This window comes from Peromyscus leucopus, chromosome 4, assembly GCF_004664715.2.
Source record: "Peromyscus leucopus breed LL Stock chromosome 4, UCI_PerLeu_2.1, whole genome shotgun sequence".
Taxonomy (NCBI): domain Eukaryota; kingdom Metazoa; phylum Chordata; class Mammalia; order Rodentia; family Cricetidae; genus Peromyscus; species Peromyscus leucopus.
In genome coordinates, this window is record NC_051066.1 from 116,211,388 (window position 1) to 116,226,627 (window position 15,240).

At 36.9% G+C, this 15,240-nt stretch overlaps 1 protein-coding gene across 13 annotated transcripts in view; it reads right to left on the reverse strand.

Moving 5' to 3' along the window:
- Positions 1-15,240, reverse strand: part of Tasp1 (taspase 1) — a 250,756-nt gene that overhangs the window by 192,981 nt on the left and 42,535 nt on the right. For all 13 annotated transcript variants that reach the window (XR_003736073.2, XM_028883580.2, XM_028883579.2 and 10 more), the window contains 2 exons: positions 11,948-12,068; positions 137-221 (listed from right to left, as the gene is read on the reverse strand). Coding sequence is in view for 12 of the 13 variants with exons in the window: in XM_028883580.2 (XP_028739413.1) it covers positions 137-221; positions 11,948-12,068 (206 nt within the window). In the remaining variant the exon portion in view is untranslated. The remainder of the gene's footprint in view (positions 1-136; positions 222-11,947; positions 12,069-15,240) is intronic.

Genomic DNA, 15,240 nt, shown 5'->3' on the forward strand with positions numbered 1-15,240 from the left:
TACAGAACAAAGTATGTCTTAGTCTAAAGGCATGTGACCACTGGTACAGAACCAAAAGCATCAATCCCCTGTGGATTAAAGCAGCCTTCAAACACTAATAACCCAAGACAGAAGTCAAGAGGAACAAAGTGGTTACCAGGGAGGAATTCTGCCTGCAGAGAGCTTGCCCTTCTGCCCTTCACACAAGAGTCTGTTTGCAACTGAAACTGGATTCTTGATTCCTACAAAATAAAATTGGCATTAAAAGAAATCAGAAATGTCTTCACATTTCTCCACTTTGTTTTCTGCTGTTTCAATAAGACAACTTTAAAATACCTTGGAAATTCTTTACAGACACCAAATGTACTAGCACAAACTTAACATGACTACAATAAAAACTTAAAATGTACTCTATGACAGCAGTTCTCAACCTGTGGATCATAACTCTTTTGGGGGTTAAATGACCCTTTCACAAGGGTCACCTAAGACCATCTGCATATTAGATATTTACATTAAGATTCATTAACAGTAGCAAAATTACAGTTATGAAGAAGCAACAAAAATAATTTTATGATTGGAGGTTACCACAACAGGAAGAACAGTATTAAAGAGTCACAGCATTAGGAAGTTTGAGAACCAATGGCCTTGGGGAACTCTGACCTGAGATTGTAAGCATTTCAATTTTTAAACAAAGACATAATATGTTATACATCTAACATATATTCAAGCAAGAACTGTGTACACTATGGGCAGAAAAACAGACACAGTCCTTTCCTGATAGGAAAGCCCAGGCAGTAAAGGTAAATACAAGTGTGCCCCATCCATCTACCTACTCACCCCAAAACATGGAACACCAAACAGTGTGTGAAAAATGTGAGCACACCTGTAATCCCAGCACTTGGGATACAGAAACAGAAGGATTATCCACTGTATGAGGGTAACCTAGGATATATAATAAGTTACAGGCCAACCTGGCCTATGGAGTAAGACTGCCTCACAAAACAAGTCATGACAGAATTGGAACTAGAAAAACAATTAACTTTACATCCTCTTTCATAACTCATGTCCCTTACCTGCATTCAATCCTTTCATACCTCTTATATTTAGCCTTTCTGGTTCCCTTTTCTTCATGTTATACTGTACCCACATATACATGTATTTACATATATACATCTATTATTGGCTAGATTCCATATATGGAAGAGAACATACTTTTTTGTTTCTGACATTTTGTGAACTCACTTAATACTATATATTCTATGTCCATCTATTTTTCTGCAATTTTTAACTTGATTTTTCTTTAGAGCCGAGTGATATTTTACCATATATGCATATATATGTATATATATTGAATTGTTATCTACTCATCTGTTGAAAAACAACTAGATTAACTCCAATTCTTTACTATAGAGAATAAAGCATCAATAAACATGGGAATGTAAATATCTCTGTGATTGAGTGTGGATTTCTCTGAGTGTATCCCAGAAGAGAAATAGCTGGGTAATATGGTAGTTCTATTTTTAATTTTTGGGAACTCTCCACACAGATTTCCACAATGGTTGTATTAGTTTGCACTCTGACAGTGATAACGGGTTTCTTTCTCTCCACATCTTCTCCAACATTTGCTGTAATATTTTTTGACAATAGTCATGTTGATTGTGGTGAGGTGCTATCTCAAAGTAGTTTAATTTTGCAATTCCCTGATGACTAGGGATATTGAACATTTAATTACTGGGCATTTGTATTTCCTTTTTGAAAACTATATCTTTGGTTCATTTGCTCATTTACTGATTGTCAATTTTAATTCCTTGATATTTAAATTCTTCAGTTCTTTGTATATTCTGGACATTAGTCCAGTGTCAACATGAAGCTGGTAAAGACTTTTTAACCATTCTGCCAATGGTAAACACCTTTAATCCTAGCACTCGGGAGGCAGCAGCAGCAGGCAGATCTCTGTGAGTTCAAGGCTAGCCTGGTCTATAGAGTGAGTTCCAGGACAGCCAGGGCTACACAGAGAAACCCTGTCTCAGAAAAACAAAAAGAAAAAAAAGGAGAAAAGACAAAGAAGAGAAAGATGGGTGAGGAAGAAGAAAAAGAAACAGTATCATTCTGTGGACTGTTAACTGTTGATTGTTTCCTCTGATGTCGGAACAAAGTCCAAGAATGGAGTCCTGTGAGGAGAATTCTGAGTGCTTGTTAGAAAACAAGACAAAAGTCTTGTGTGGTAGTTTGAAAATGGCCCCCAAAGGGATTGGCACTATTAGGAGGTGTGGCCTTGTTGGAATAGGTGTGGTCTTGTTGGAGGAAGTGAGTCAGTGTAGAGGCAGGCTTTGAGGTCTCACATATGCTCAAGACACGCCCAATGTCTCAGACCTCTTTCTGGTGCCTGCAAGTCAAGATGTATTGCTTTCAGCTCCTTCAGCAACACCATGACTGCCTGCATGCTGCCATGTCCCACCATGAAGCTAACGGACTAAATCTCTTGAACTGTAAGCCAGCCCCAGTTAAATATTTTCCTTTGTAAGAGTTGCCATGGTTATATGTCTCTTCACAGCAACAGAAACCCTAAATAAGACAGTCTTACGACCTCAGCTTCTTCAAAAACACAGAATTGTTCTTGGAATGTGCCTTCATGCTCTTGGGAAGACCCAAGGGCAGCAGATATGAATGAGTTTGGTTTAGACTGATTACTCATTACAACTGGCTATTGTTATTTGTTTATATGCCTCTATGGAAAAACATATTTTTGCCACATGCGGCTTGTCCTTGTGACTGTATACTTACACATGGAATTCTTAACCCTGAGAGTATAAATTGTCTGAGGCTCTGAATAAAGTTGGCTATTGCATGAGACTTTAGTTCACCTCATTTTAGGCTATATTCTCTAGGTCCCACCTTTAAAGTGATAAACACTTAGCTGTGTAGAAACTACCCCCAAGTATCAAGTGTTGGAACTGCATGAAAATAAAAACATTTCTGCACAGGAGAGGTGGAGCAATCCATATCTAGGATTAGGAAACTCCCAGAGAGAGCTAATCCTTGTGCAGGAACCTAACCCAGCAGGAAAAACATTCTGGAGCTATTTGTTTTCATATACATAAAGATTTGCAATGTTCTTCCTAAATTATATCAGCTGCAAAATATAACTTAGGAGCTAGCTCAGCTTGTATCATGTTTGCCACACTAGCACAAGGACCTGAACTCAATCTCTATAACCCACATTTTTAAAATGCCTGCCATGGTAATGCTGGGGAAGTCAAGGCAGGCAGATCCTGAAGGTTCTATGGCCAACCAGCCTAGTATACTCTGCAAGTTCCAAGCTAATAAAAGACCTTGTCTCAAAAAGAAGGTAAAAGATGCCTGGGAAATGTAACATGAATCTTAAAAGGTCTTATAATTAGAAATAACCCAGAGCCACATATTGGGATAAATTCTGAAAGATCAAAGAAGAACAAGCCACAGCTAACCTCACTTCACCAATCCTGTTTCCTCACACTAACTGTCTCTGAGTTCTCATCTGAATGGATCTCATCTGAACTGCTGCTAAAAGCCTAAAAGCTTTAAAACCTCTAGTTCCTGGTCCTCATGCCTCATACCTTTCTGCTTCCTGTCATCACTTCCTGGGATTAAAGGCGTGTATCTTTCCAAAGTAAAACATGAGATCTCAAGTCCTGGAATTAAAGGTATGTGTCACCATGCCTGGCTCTATTTCCAGTGTGGGCTTGAACTCATAGAGATCCGTATGGATTTTTGCCTCTGGAATGCTAGGATTAAAGGCTTCTGCTACCACTGCCTAACCTCTATGTTTAATATAGTGGCTGTTCTGTTCTCTGACCCTTCAATAAGTTTATTGGGGTGCTGATATATATATATATATATATATATAATCAGCCACAGGAAAAAGTTATCCAAGTTTGGGCTCTGGGTTCTATATATGCACACACAAATTCACATATATGTATACCAACACATGTATGAACATGCACACATGCACTCACATGCACAGAAAAATAATAATGAGGTAGGGTAAATCATATTCATCCCAACAAAAAAGATATAGTAACTGATGATATATTTATTCTATCTTATTTCTAGTTTTGCATTTTGTAAAATTTTCACTTTTGTATTTGAAATTGTTTTTGTTTTAGCATTCATCGTGCATCACAGGTTTCAATGCTGTTCTTTTTCTGCACCTATCTATGACATTTTCTCTATTACTTCCCATACCTCTAACTCATATACTTTTCCTCTTTGTCCTGTTTTAGTCCCTCTTTTTCCCTTTCTTCAGTTCCTTCCTCTTTATGATTCTCCATTATTATCTTCTCTGAGATTTATTACAATTGTCAAAACTACAAAAACAAAGAAATAGCCGGGCGGTGCGCACGCTTTAATCCAGCATCGGAGGCAGAGCAGGCGGATCTGTGAGTTCGAGGCAGCTGGCTACAAGTAGTTCCAGAAAAGCGCAAAGCTACACAGAGAAACCTGTCTCGAAAAAAAAAAAAAAAAAAAAAAAAAAAAAAAAAAAAAAAAAAAAAAAAAAAACAAAGAAATATTAAAAGCCATTGTAAGAGAAAGCACCAACTCACCTACAAAGATAAACACATAGAAATACTGGATCTCTTAACAATTCTAAGTGTTAAGAATTCAAGGAATGATTATGCATCAAGCCCTGAAATCAAAAAACTGCCAACCAAGAATGCCAAGTCTACATATTGAGTTCTAAGCCAGCTATACTTAGTGAGACTCTCAGAGGAAAAAAATTAATATTTTGGAATAATTCCCAACAAAATTATTTCTATACTACACAAACCCTTTCAAATATAGAAAACAATACCTGGTCTGGAGTATGAGGCCAGCTATGACAGAATACACTAAGAAGCCATTTCTCATGAACTTCACCTAACTTGCCAATAAAATTTTGTAAGGAAGGGAATATCTTTTCAATAAAGGCAATAAGTCACTTCAAATCCCCACCAAAAATAACACACACAAAAGTTAGTCTGAACTTGGTATAAATAAATAAATAAATAAATAAATAAATAAATAAATAAATAAATAAATTGCTCAGGGTAAAAACAATTTAAAAAATAATAGTAAAATACAAGAACTAGCCAGTTTTGTTTTGTTTGTTTGTTTGTTTTTAAACAGAGAGAAAGAAAAAAGTAAGGGCTGGAGAGATAGTTCAGCAGGTAAGAGCACTGGCTGCTCTTTCTGAGGACCTGGATTCCCTCCCAGCATCTATATAGCTCATAACCACCTTTAATTCCAGTCTCAAGATATCTAATGCCCTCTTCTGGCCTCTGTAGGCACTGCACACAAGTAGGGCACAGACATACATACATACATACAGGCAGTCAAAATACCACATACATAAAATAAAAATTTAAAAAATTTGAACCTTAAATGCATTATAATAGAAAACTTGTTCACTCAAAGACAGCATTAAGACAATAAAAAAAGAAGTAACAGCCTGGAAGGAAATAGCCATCATATATGCATCTGAAAAGGGGTTTTTAACTAAATATACAAAATATGTCTACAAAGCAATAAAAAAGAATAACCAATAAAAATGTTAAGAAGTTATTGCCAGGCAGTGGTGGTGCACGCCTTTAATCCCAGCACTCGGGAAGCAGAGGCAGGCAGATCTCTGTGAGTTCGAGGCCAGCCTGGGCTACCAAGTGAGTTCCAGGAAAGGTACAAAGCTACACAGAGAAACTCTGTCTCAAAAAACAAAAACAAAACAAAAAAAATGTTAAGAAGTTATAAATGAAAACTTTACAACAAGGATTTCTAAAGGTTGTATATGTAGAAGAAAAGGCATTTAGTATTCATAGGACAACTCAAAACAACACATTCACAGAAATATTAAAATGGCTTTTTAATTAAAATTATTGAATAATAATAAGCAATATCAAAAAAAAAGATGTAGCAAGGCTTTCAAAAAAGATTTTTCTATCACTTGGCAAAAAGCCAAGGAAATGTCCTACTTGTTCTTTGTATGACCAAACTCTACTACCTGCAGGAAGTAACCCAAAGTGTACTCAAAGAAAAGATATGTGACAAACAGATATGTTTCATTTTGCAGAATTTGGAAAATTAAAATATGTACACCATAGCATGGATATGCAGTCAGGATTTCAATGGGCAACAGCTTTGGTTTCTGAAAAAGCTGATTCTGTAATTTTTTTTAAGATTTATTTATTTATTATGTATACAGTATTCTGCCTGCATGTATGCCTGCAAGCCAGAAAAGGGCACCAGATTTCATTATAGATGGTTGTGAGCCACTATGTGGTTGCTGGGAATTGAACTCAGGACCTCTGGAAGAGTAGCCAATGATCTTAACCTCTGAGTTATCTCTCCAGCACGATTCTGTAATTACACATTTATTAAAAGTTATGGCCATCATGGGGATACCTGTACAAATTAAGACTGACAATGCTCCAGCATATGTCTCTAGTAAAATGAAACAGTTCTTTGCATATTGTAACATAAAGCATACTACAAGTATATCACACAATTCTACAGGGCAAGCAGTTATAGAAAGATCTAATCACACTCTAAAAGATATGCTTAATAAACAGAAAGGGGTCATAAAAACCCCCAGAGATGGATTGCACAATGCTTTACTAACTTTAAAATTTGTAAATGCTAATGAGAAAGGAACAACAGCTGCAGAGAGACAATGAATAATAGAAAAAATGTGGAATTAAATCAGCCTGTATACTTTAAGGATGTTGTTGACCTAAGAATAAAAACCAGAATATGTGTTATGTTGGGAAAGATGTTTTGTTTTTGTTTCCACAAAAAAAGAAAAGCTGTAGATACCATCAAAATTGATAAAGATTAGATTCGAACAGAAGAGACCTCTTGATTAGAAGATGCAATAGTTCAATAAACAATGTGACCATTCAATCTAACATATAATACTAACAAATGCCTTCCATTTGATCAGATATAACCTGCCAAAAAGGAAACTCCCCCAAAGTTAAGGAAGGGGCAGGGTTTTATTTTTGACTTTCCAGGAGAATAAAGGCATCCAACTAAGGAATCTGAAGATCTCTGGACAAATGAGACATCTGAAAAAAAAGGACAAAAACCACAGAAAGTGACCCAAGGGGTTGGGGATTTAGCTCAGTGGTAGAGAGCTTGCCTAGAAAGCGCAAGGCCCTGGGTTCGGTCCTCAGCTCAAAAAAAGAAGTGCCCCAAGAAAAAGAATAAATTGGCCTAATGGTAGAGCACATTTCCAACAGGATAAAATTTCAGACCAGGCAGTGGTGGTGCACGCCTTTAATCCCAGCACTTGGTAGGCAGAGCCAGGCGGATCTCTGTAAGTTTAAGGCCAGCCTGGGCTACAGAGTGAGTTCCAGGAAGGCACCAAAGCTACATAAAGAAACCCTGTCTTGGGGGGAAAATATTCATATATCTTCCCCAAATGTGTTTTTCTGCTCTTCTCTACAGACAGAAAAGGCAAATGGTCTTTTTGTAGTCCCAGTTCAATTAAAAATTAAAGCTGGCTTTGAAGTTGAAGCATGGCTCTCTACTTCTCTAAACCCAAGCATGCTTGTTAAAGGGAAATTCAAAATCTCTATCTCATGTCAGAAGAGACACCTCGAATGGAACAAAAGAAAAACCAAAATAAAGAAACTGATCTATTGCAGCTAATCTCATAATCCTTTGGTTTTATTTTGGCTCTTTAAAATTTTTCTTAAGGTATAAATATTATCTCAAAATTCATAAGATTAATATATATATATATATATAAACTTTCTATTATGATATTAATAGTCATATAGAGTACTAATTCTAGAAAAGGGCTTAATCCAGCTTCCTATACACGATTTTGGGGTGAGTCTGAATCAGATAACTAGAAATTAAGTTTGTATACTCAAGATATACTTAACAAATCAGGGTTTATTCAACCTCTCCAAGATCTGCTGCATATGACATTTAAGATAAATATTTAAGTTTTCTGCAGTGAACCATGACCTTTGAAGTCTCCAAAAAGATGATGGAGCTCCCCAACAATGATCCCACCTACATTGTGGTAATGCCACTAGGCTGACAACAACCACCCAAAAATCAGCTTTGGACTACAAACTGCTCAGAACAATTTTAAGGCAGCTAGCTGAGATGGTCCAGCCTCATGCACTACTCCAGCAAGGACTTCAAATAAGACCTACACTTTCCCATTATTCAGAAACTGGCAACAAATAATACATTTAGCTCTCCCAGGACTCAACCATTAACTCACTTTTCTCAGGGTCCCCTAGAGATGCCATCACCCCCCTAGACAGCAGGAAGCAGTATAGAGAACATGACACCCACATTCCCAAGAAGTGGAGTGGATAGTTTTTGGTCATTCATTGGGTTATAGATATTTGTCATCGTTTAGGGGGGTTGGTTACAAATTGTTATTGGTAATGGTCAGGAAAAAAGCTGAACAAGGAAGGTTAGATTCAGGGATCTCATTTTGAAAAGAAAAAGGGCGATATAGAAATAATAGGATAAAAGGGTAAATTACTGAATCTACTATTAAACTAAAAAAGCAACTACTAGTCAAATATTTTACATTGGTGTGGATTTTTGTATATTGATACAAATTTAAGGTTATTTTTGTTATATTGTATAAATATTTCTTCTCAAGATATTTTTTTATATTGATTCAAATTTAAAGGTTTTTTTGTTTTTGTTTTTTCAAGACAAGGTTTCTCTGTGTAACAGTCCTGACTGTCCTGTAACTCAATTTGTAGACCAGGCTGGCCTCAAACCCACAGAGATCCATCTGCCTCTGCCTCACAAATGTTGGGATTAAAGGCGTGCACCACCACCTCCCAGCTTATTTTTGTTAGAAAATACCATATATATATATATTTCTACTCTTATTTAAGGTATTGTACCTATGTAGCTCATTTAACAATGTAATGTAAATTTCTAGTCCTTGAAAGTTATTACTACAAACTAGTTAGGATAATTAAAAAATGTAGGTTGGTAGTTAGTCACCTATTACAATCAAACTTGTAGTCATGTTAGGTATGTTTTCAAGGTCAGACAGAGATATATTTCAGATAGGTGGATTTTAAACACTTCAGAGATCAACAGAATATGGCATTTAAAATGTTTTAATAATATAAGGCTTTTTATGACAGCGAGACATGTCTGCTCCTGGCAGTAACAATCTACTTCAGAGAAGATGATGGGCATTGAAAAAACTCCATATGGAGTTTGCTTTCTTTGTGGCAAAGGTTAGCCACTGGGCAAGAAACTGCCCTTGCCATAACTGCTAACAGTATGCTGTCCAAATTGGACAAGCAGGACACAATAGAAAGCAACTGCCAAACTTTGCCAAGACAAGGTAGGACCAGTCCTTCAAAATTCCTGCTTCATAGAAAAGTTTACCAGATATTCTGGGCCTATATGCCAAAGATGGATGCCCCAGTGTTACAGAGGAACCTTGGGTGACTGTCCAGGCAACCAGCTGTTTCTGTCATTTCTTAGTTTGGAAGTTGTCTGCTCTGCAATTCCTGTTTACTCAGATAATATTATATCCTTCCAGGTCTTTGATAGAGTTGAAGACTAGATAACTATAGCTACAGTTTTCCTTGTTACCAAATTAGGAAAAGAAACTCATAAAAGAGGTGTAAAGTGTATAAGGTTCAGAGACATAAAAAGATAGTTTGGGGTTGGTAATACAAGTTAGGATTAAAAGTGAATTAGGTACAAAACTTTGGACTCACCAAGATAGGATAGATAATGCAGTATTTTCTCTAAATTTGCCAAATGCAAATGGACTGGACATTGTGGATATAATTCTTACCTGATAGTTGCTCTTATTGTATATAGTTTAACTATGTTAGAGTTAAAACCTTCCCTTTTTATTTAGACAAAAAGCAGGAAATGTGTGATATTTGGATCGGATTCTGACAATAAAGCTTGCTTTGAATCAGAGTGCAGAACTAGCCACTGACCAAATTAACCACAGAGGTTTTGGAGGACTGAGGACAGAGAAACAGGAAGTAGTAAGGCAGGGCTTAGAGAGTCTCAGTCCTTTTGAATGGAGGAATGGAAGAGATAGGTCACTGGCAGCTTCTCTGTTGCTTCTCTGATCATTCAGGTTCTTACCCCAATATCTGACTCCCAATTTTACTGATAAAGAATAATTAGATAAACACATCATATGGGTTTGGCGGGTACAGGTATTCATGAAGGACACAGGCATCAGTTCCCCTTAACTTGGAATTACAGGTGGTTATAAGCTGGCAGTTTTAGGGGGATTGGACTTGGGTCCTCTACAAGAACAGTATATACTTTTAACCACTGAGCCATCTCTCCAGCTCAATGTTCTAAATTCTAACATGATAGCATTTAATGTCTTGATCTAGATGTGTATGTCTGGATACCTTAGAAACTTCACAAATCTACAGATAAAACTATGTACACTTAATGTATCTTTAAATGAATTGTAAACCACTAAATAAATCTTTTATGTACTAATGTAAAAAGACAGCTACAGCCAGGCAGTGGTGGCCCACGCCTTTAATCTCAGCACTTGGGAGGCAGAGCAGGTGGATCTCTGTGAGTTCGAGGCCAGCCTGGGCTACAGAGTGAATTCCAGGAAAGGCACAAAGCTACACAGAGAAACCCTGTCTCGAAAAAAACCAAAAAAAAAAAAAAAAAGACAGCCACAAGACTCTGATTTAAACCAAAAAACTTCCAGCAATGGGCAGAGTGCTGCAAACGTAAAATTCTAACAGTCAAAGGCTACTGCTGGGGTGTTAAGAAATTAATCCAGCCTGGGTGCAAAGTTCAAGGGCAGCCTGAGCTACATAATTAGACTGCTTTAAACAAAAGAAGAACAGGAAACAGAGAAGGAAGAGGGAGAGGGGAAAAAAGAAAAGGAGGGAACTCTGTTTCATTAAAATATATGTGTGTTGGCCAATGACATGGCTCAGCAGGAAAACATGCTTGTTATACAAAGCTGAGGACCTGATTTATTTCCCAAACTCACATAAAAAGATGGGCGGTGCAGCATGCATGTGTGATCTCAGCTTTCCTGAGGTGAGATGTGAGGAAGGAACGGGACAACTGGCCAGAGCTACTGTGGCAGGTAGCCTCCAGTATACAATATAACAGAAACCACAAGAGACCCCTCCTAAGCCAAGTGGAACAAAACCAACACTTACAAGTTATCCTCTTGCGGGGGTGGGAGGAGGGAGGACAGGGGAATCCATGGCTGATATGTAAAATTAAATTAATTATAAAATAAAAATAAAATTAAAAATTTTTTTAAAAAAAGCTGTTCTCTAACCTCCACATGCATACAGTGGCACGCAGTACATGTGCTCACATTCCTATCATGCACACAGAATAACATTCATGTTTTAAAAACAACCATATTCACAGAATACATATCTACTATATAAATAACCCAGATTTTTTCCTGGTTAATAACCAGGAGGAGAAGAGGGATAGAAAGGAGAGTTTTCTAGAATTGAAAGTAAATTTTATTTATATCTCCTAAATGTATTAATGTTAATATAAATATATTTCAAATTGGAAAGTTAATAGAATATTCTGAATTAGTGTTAAATGTCCATAATCTCTTTTAGGACTAGAGAAAAGGAGTATACTTCTAACCAAACTAGGTCATAGACTGCTCTATTTAATTTTGTTATGTTTGCTTTTTTGTTGTTGTTGTTTTCCAGTGTCGGAATTCAGAGTGAGGACCTTGTTCACGGTAGGAAAATAATCTACCAACTAAGCTACATTCCTAGTATTGGAGGCTTTCTTTAGAACTGCTTATACCTAAGATTTTATGCTCTTACTTTAGTAAAGGAGGAATAACAATTGTTTCAGCATCCTTCCAAACAAAAATGATTAAAAATATGGGAATAAGTCTTCAGAAGGTATGGAATGGTAACAGACTCAGTTTTTCAAATAAAAGGACTATATCATAATGCCCACATACCACTCAGTGCTCCAACTGCTCCAAAATTCAAGGATTTTCCATCCATTATGCTGGCATCACACTCAATTTCTCCTAAGAGATTTAGATTAGATCCCATTCCTGCATTTGTAAAAGGAGAATCCTAAAAAACAAAAAAATGAATTTAAATAATATTAGACGTAAAAAAGAATTAATGTCAATCCTTCATAAACCCTCTAAAACCTAGAAGGTAAGTGTGGTGGTATTCTAATTGTACTGAAATGTGATTTTAATTGTATGTTAATAAATAAAGTTGCCCGGGGGTCAGAGCTATTAGAGCCATAGACAGAGTGTGGCAGTGGTGGCGCACGCCTTTAATCCCATAGATCTCTGTGTGTTCAGGGATACAGCCAGCATTGGAGACATATGCTTTTAAGACCTGGGGGGCTGTACATACAGACAGTGACGAGGCAGTCACATGTTTGGATTTACAACCAATGAGAAGGCAGAACAAAAGACTATAAAAAGACAGACAGACGGGAAATAGCTCTCTTTCGGGAAGCTAGGAGCTCGCAGGAGGAAGGGTAAGATTTTAGCTCTGAGCTCTGATCTCTTGGCTTTCTCTTTTACATTGGTTCTGTGTTTCTTATTTAATAAGACGGTTGGTTACATCTACAGGTAAGAGAACACTTTCTAAGATTCATGCAATATCAGTACTTCTCTGATGACAAAGGACAAAAATATTATGAGAAAATTAGAGGCCAATATACTTTATAGATGCTAACATCAAAATCATCAAAGAAACAAAAACAAATCAAATCCAGCAGAATATGAACAAGTGTTTATATCATGAACAAGAAGGATGGCAAGAAGGTAAGGCTGGTTTAATATCTGAAGAAAAAAAAAACAATCAAAATAACCCATGTTAATAAAATAATCATGTCAAGAGACATTAGGGAAAAAGTACTTAAACTACAACACCCTTTCATGAGAACAAAACAAAAAAAAAAAAAAAAAAAAAAACTAAGCTAGAAACAGAAAACAACATCCTTGCCATGATAAAGGAAACCTACAAAAAGTCCAAAGCTAACACTGAAAAGTGGGGAAAAGGGGAAAGACTGACTAGATTTCCCTCAAGTCAAAACACAACAGGAATATCCACTCTTGCCACTTCTTATTCAACAACAGCAAGACAACTGTAGAAAGACAAGTAGGAAAGAAAGAAAGAGCAACTCAATTTCTAAGACAGAATCAAGTTAAGTATCTTTTTTTAAAAAAAAGGAAAAGAAAACATGATCTTTTTAGCATGAGTTACCTGGACAAAACAATGGTTTGTTAGGACATGTAGCTAGAGCTACATGAGACCGTGTCTCCAAAGGGTGAGAAAATGTTAAAATAGGGCCATAATGAAAATAAGTTTAGGGACTCTGGAGTGGTGACTCAGCGGTTAAGAACACTTGTTCCTCTTGCTGAATACTCAGGTTAGATGCCTAACACTAACATGGTGGCTCACAACTATTAACCCCAGTCATAGGAAAAGAGGGAGCCTCAGTTGAGAAAATGTCACCATAAGATAGGGCTATATGGGCTGGAGAGATGGCTCAGTGGTTAACAGCACTGCCTGCTCTTCCAGAGGTCCTGAGTTCAACTCCCAGCAACCACATCGTGGCTCACAACCATCTGTAATGAGATCTGGTGCCCTCTTCTGGCCTGCAGTCATACATGCTGTATACATAACAAATAAATAAATAAATCTTTAATAAGAAAAAAAAAAAAAGATAGGGCTGTAGACAAGCCTTTAGGCATTTTCTTAACTAGTAATTAATGGGAAATAGCCCAGCCCGTTCTGGTGGCACCATTCCGGAGTAGCTGGTTCTGGAAGGAAGCAGGATAACCAAGTTATAGGGACCAAGTCAGTGAGCAGCACCCTTCTGTGGTCTCTGCATCAGCTCCTGCCTCCAAGTAGCTGTCATGTTTGAGTTCCTGTCCTGACTTCCTTCAGTGATGAACAGATAAGGAAGTACAAGCCAAATAAACCCTTTCCTCCCCAAGTTTCATAACAGCAACAGTAACCCTATCTAAGACAAACTTAACTAAGACAGTATGCATCACTACACTCAGCTTACATCTTAATTTCTGTTATTAATTCGTCCCACAGAGCATAAGCCCCTTTGTCTTTTTAGGTGTTATATCCCAGAGTCTAAAGCAATGTTTCATTCACACATGGTAAATATTTATAAGATGACTAAATAGCAGTTGATCATAACCAGGTAAAGCAGAATAATGATGACTGTGAACTATCACGCCATAAGCCAGCTAGACACTAATTCTTATGTGACATTCCTACAGAGAAATTCCAGGGGAAAAAAAAAAAAGACTTCAACTAGAAATGTCCCTTTGAAGGAAAGGATGAAAGAAGTAGCAAGCCAAGCTCTACTCTTCTACCATGACAGGGAAGCTTCTCCTACAGTAAAAGCAGGCAGCATCCAGCCAAGGCAAAAAGCTGCAACACTACTTTTTCACTTGAAACTAAAAGCTGCACTACCCACTACTTAGTGTCTTTTGATAAAAGCACAAAATAAGGAGTTTATACAGCTACAGGGTTTACTGTACCTTGGGGGATTTATTATGTAACCTCTATAAACATCTCTTACAGATACAAACAATTAAGTTTTCAAATATATGAAAACCAAACTAGTACAATATAAAATTATTTTATATAAAATGGTCCTATCTGTCCAATCACCAATATTCCTATTAAAGTATGTCAAATGTCCACTGATAGATCACTAACACATTAGTGTTCACACTCTATCTCAAGTGTAAATTCAACAAGCACAGTTTAAAATTAATGAAACATGGGGGAATATATAATTTTTACCCATACATAAGTATTCCATTGAAATTCTTTTAATTACTGCCTCCATGACAGCCAGGTAGCTTTATTCATCTTAAAGTAACAAGTGGGACACAGTCTTAAAACAAACACTCATGAATCTTTCTAAGTAAGAGTAATAGGGTATGTAAATATAGCTCAGTGGCATAGAATTTACCTAGTGTTTGCATGACCCTGAATTTGATCCCAGGATAGAAAAAAAAAAGGTAATAAATACAGGGTGCATTTTCCATCACAACTTTTTTCAAATTAAAATAAGAAAAATGCAGCCTCAGACGAGCCTGTGCTACATAATCAGAACCCATCCCAAGAGAGGGGGCAGGGGTACAAACAAAAACTTAAAAAAAAATATGCAGTATGCCTATCTTAGCCAAGACTGTTCCAAAAATTATTAACTCCCTATTATTTCCTTATTGGCTCATGGTTCATCCTTCAGGAT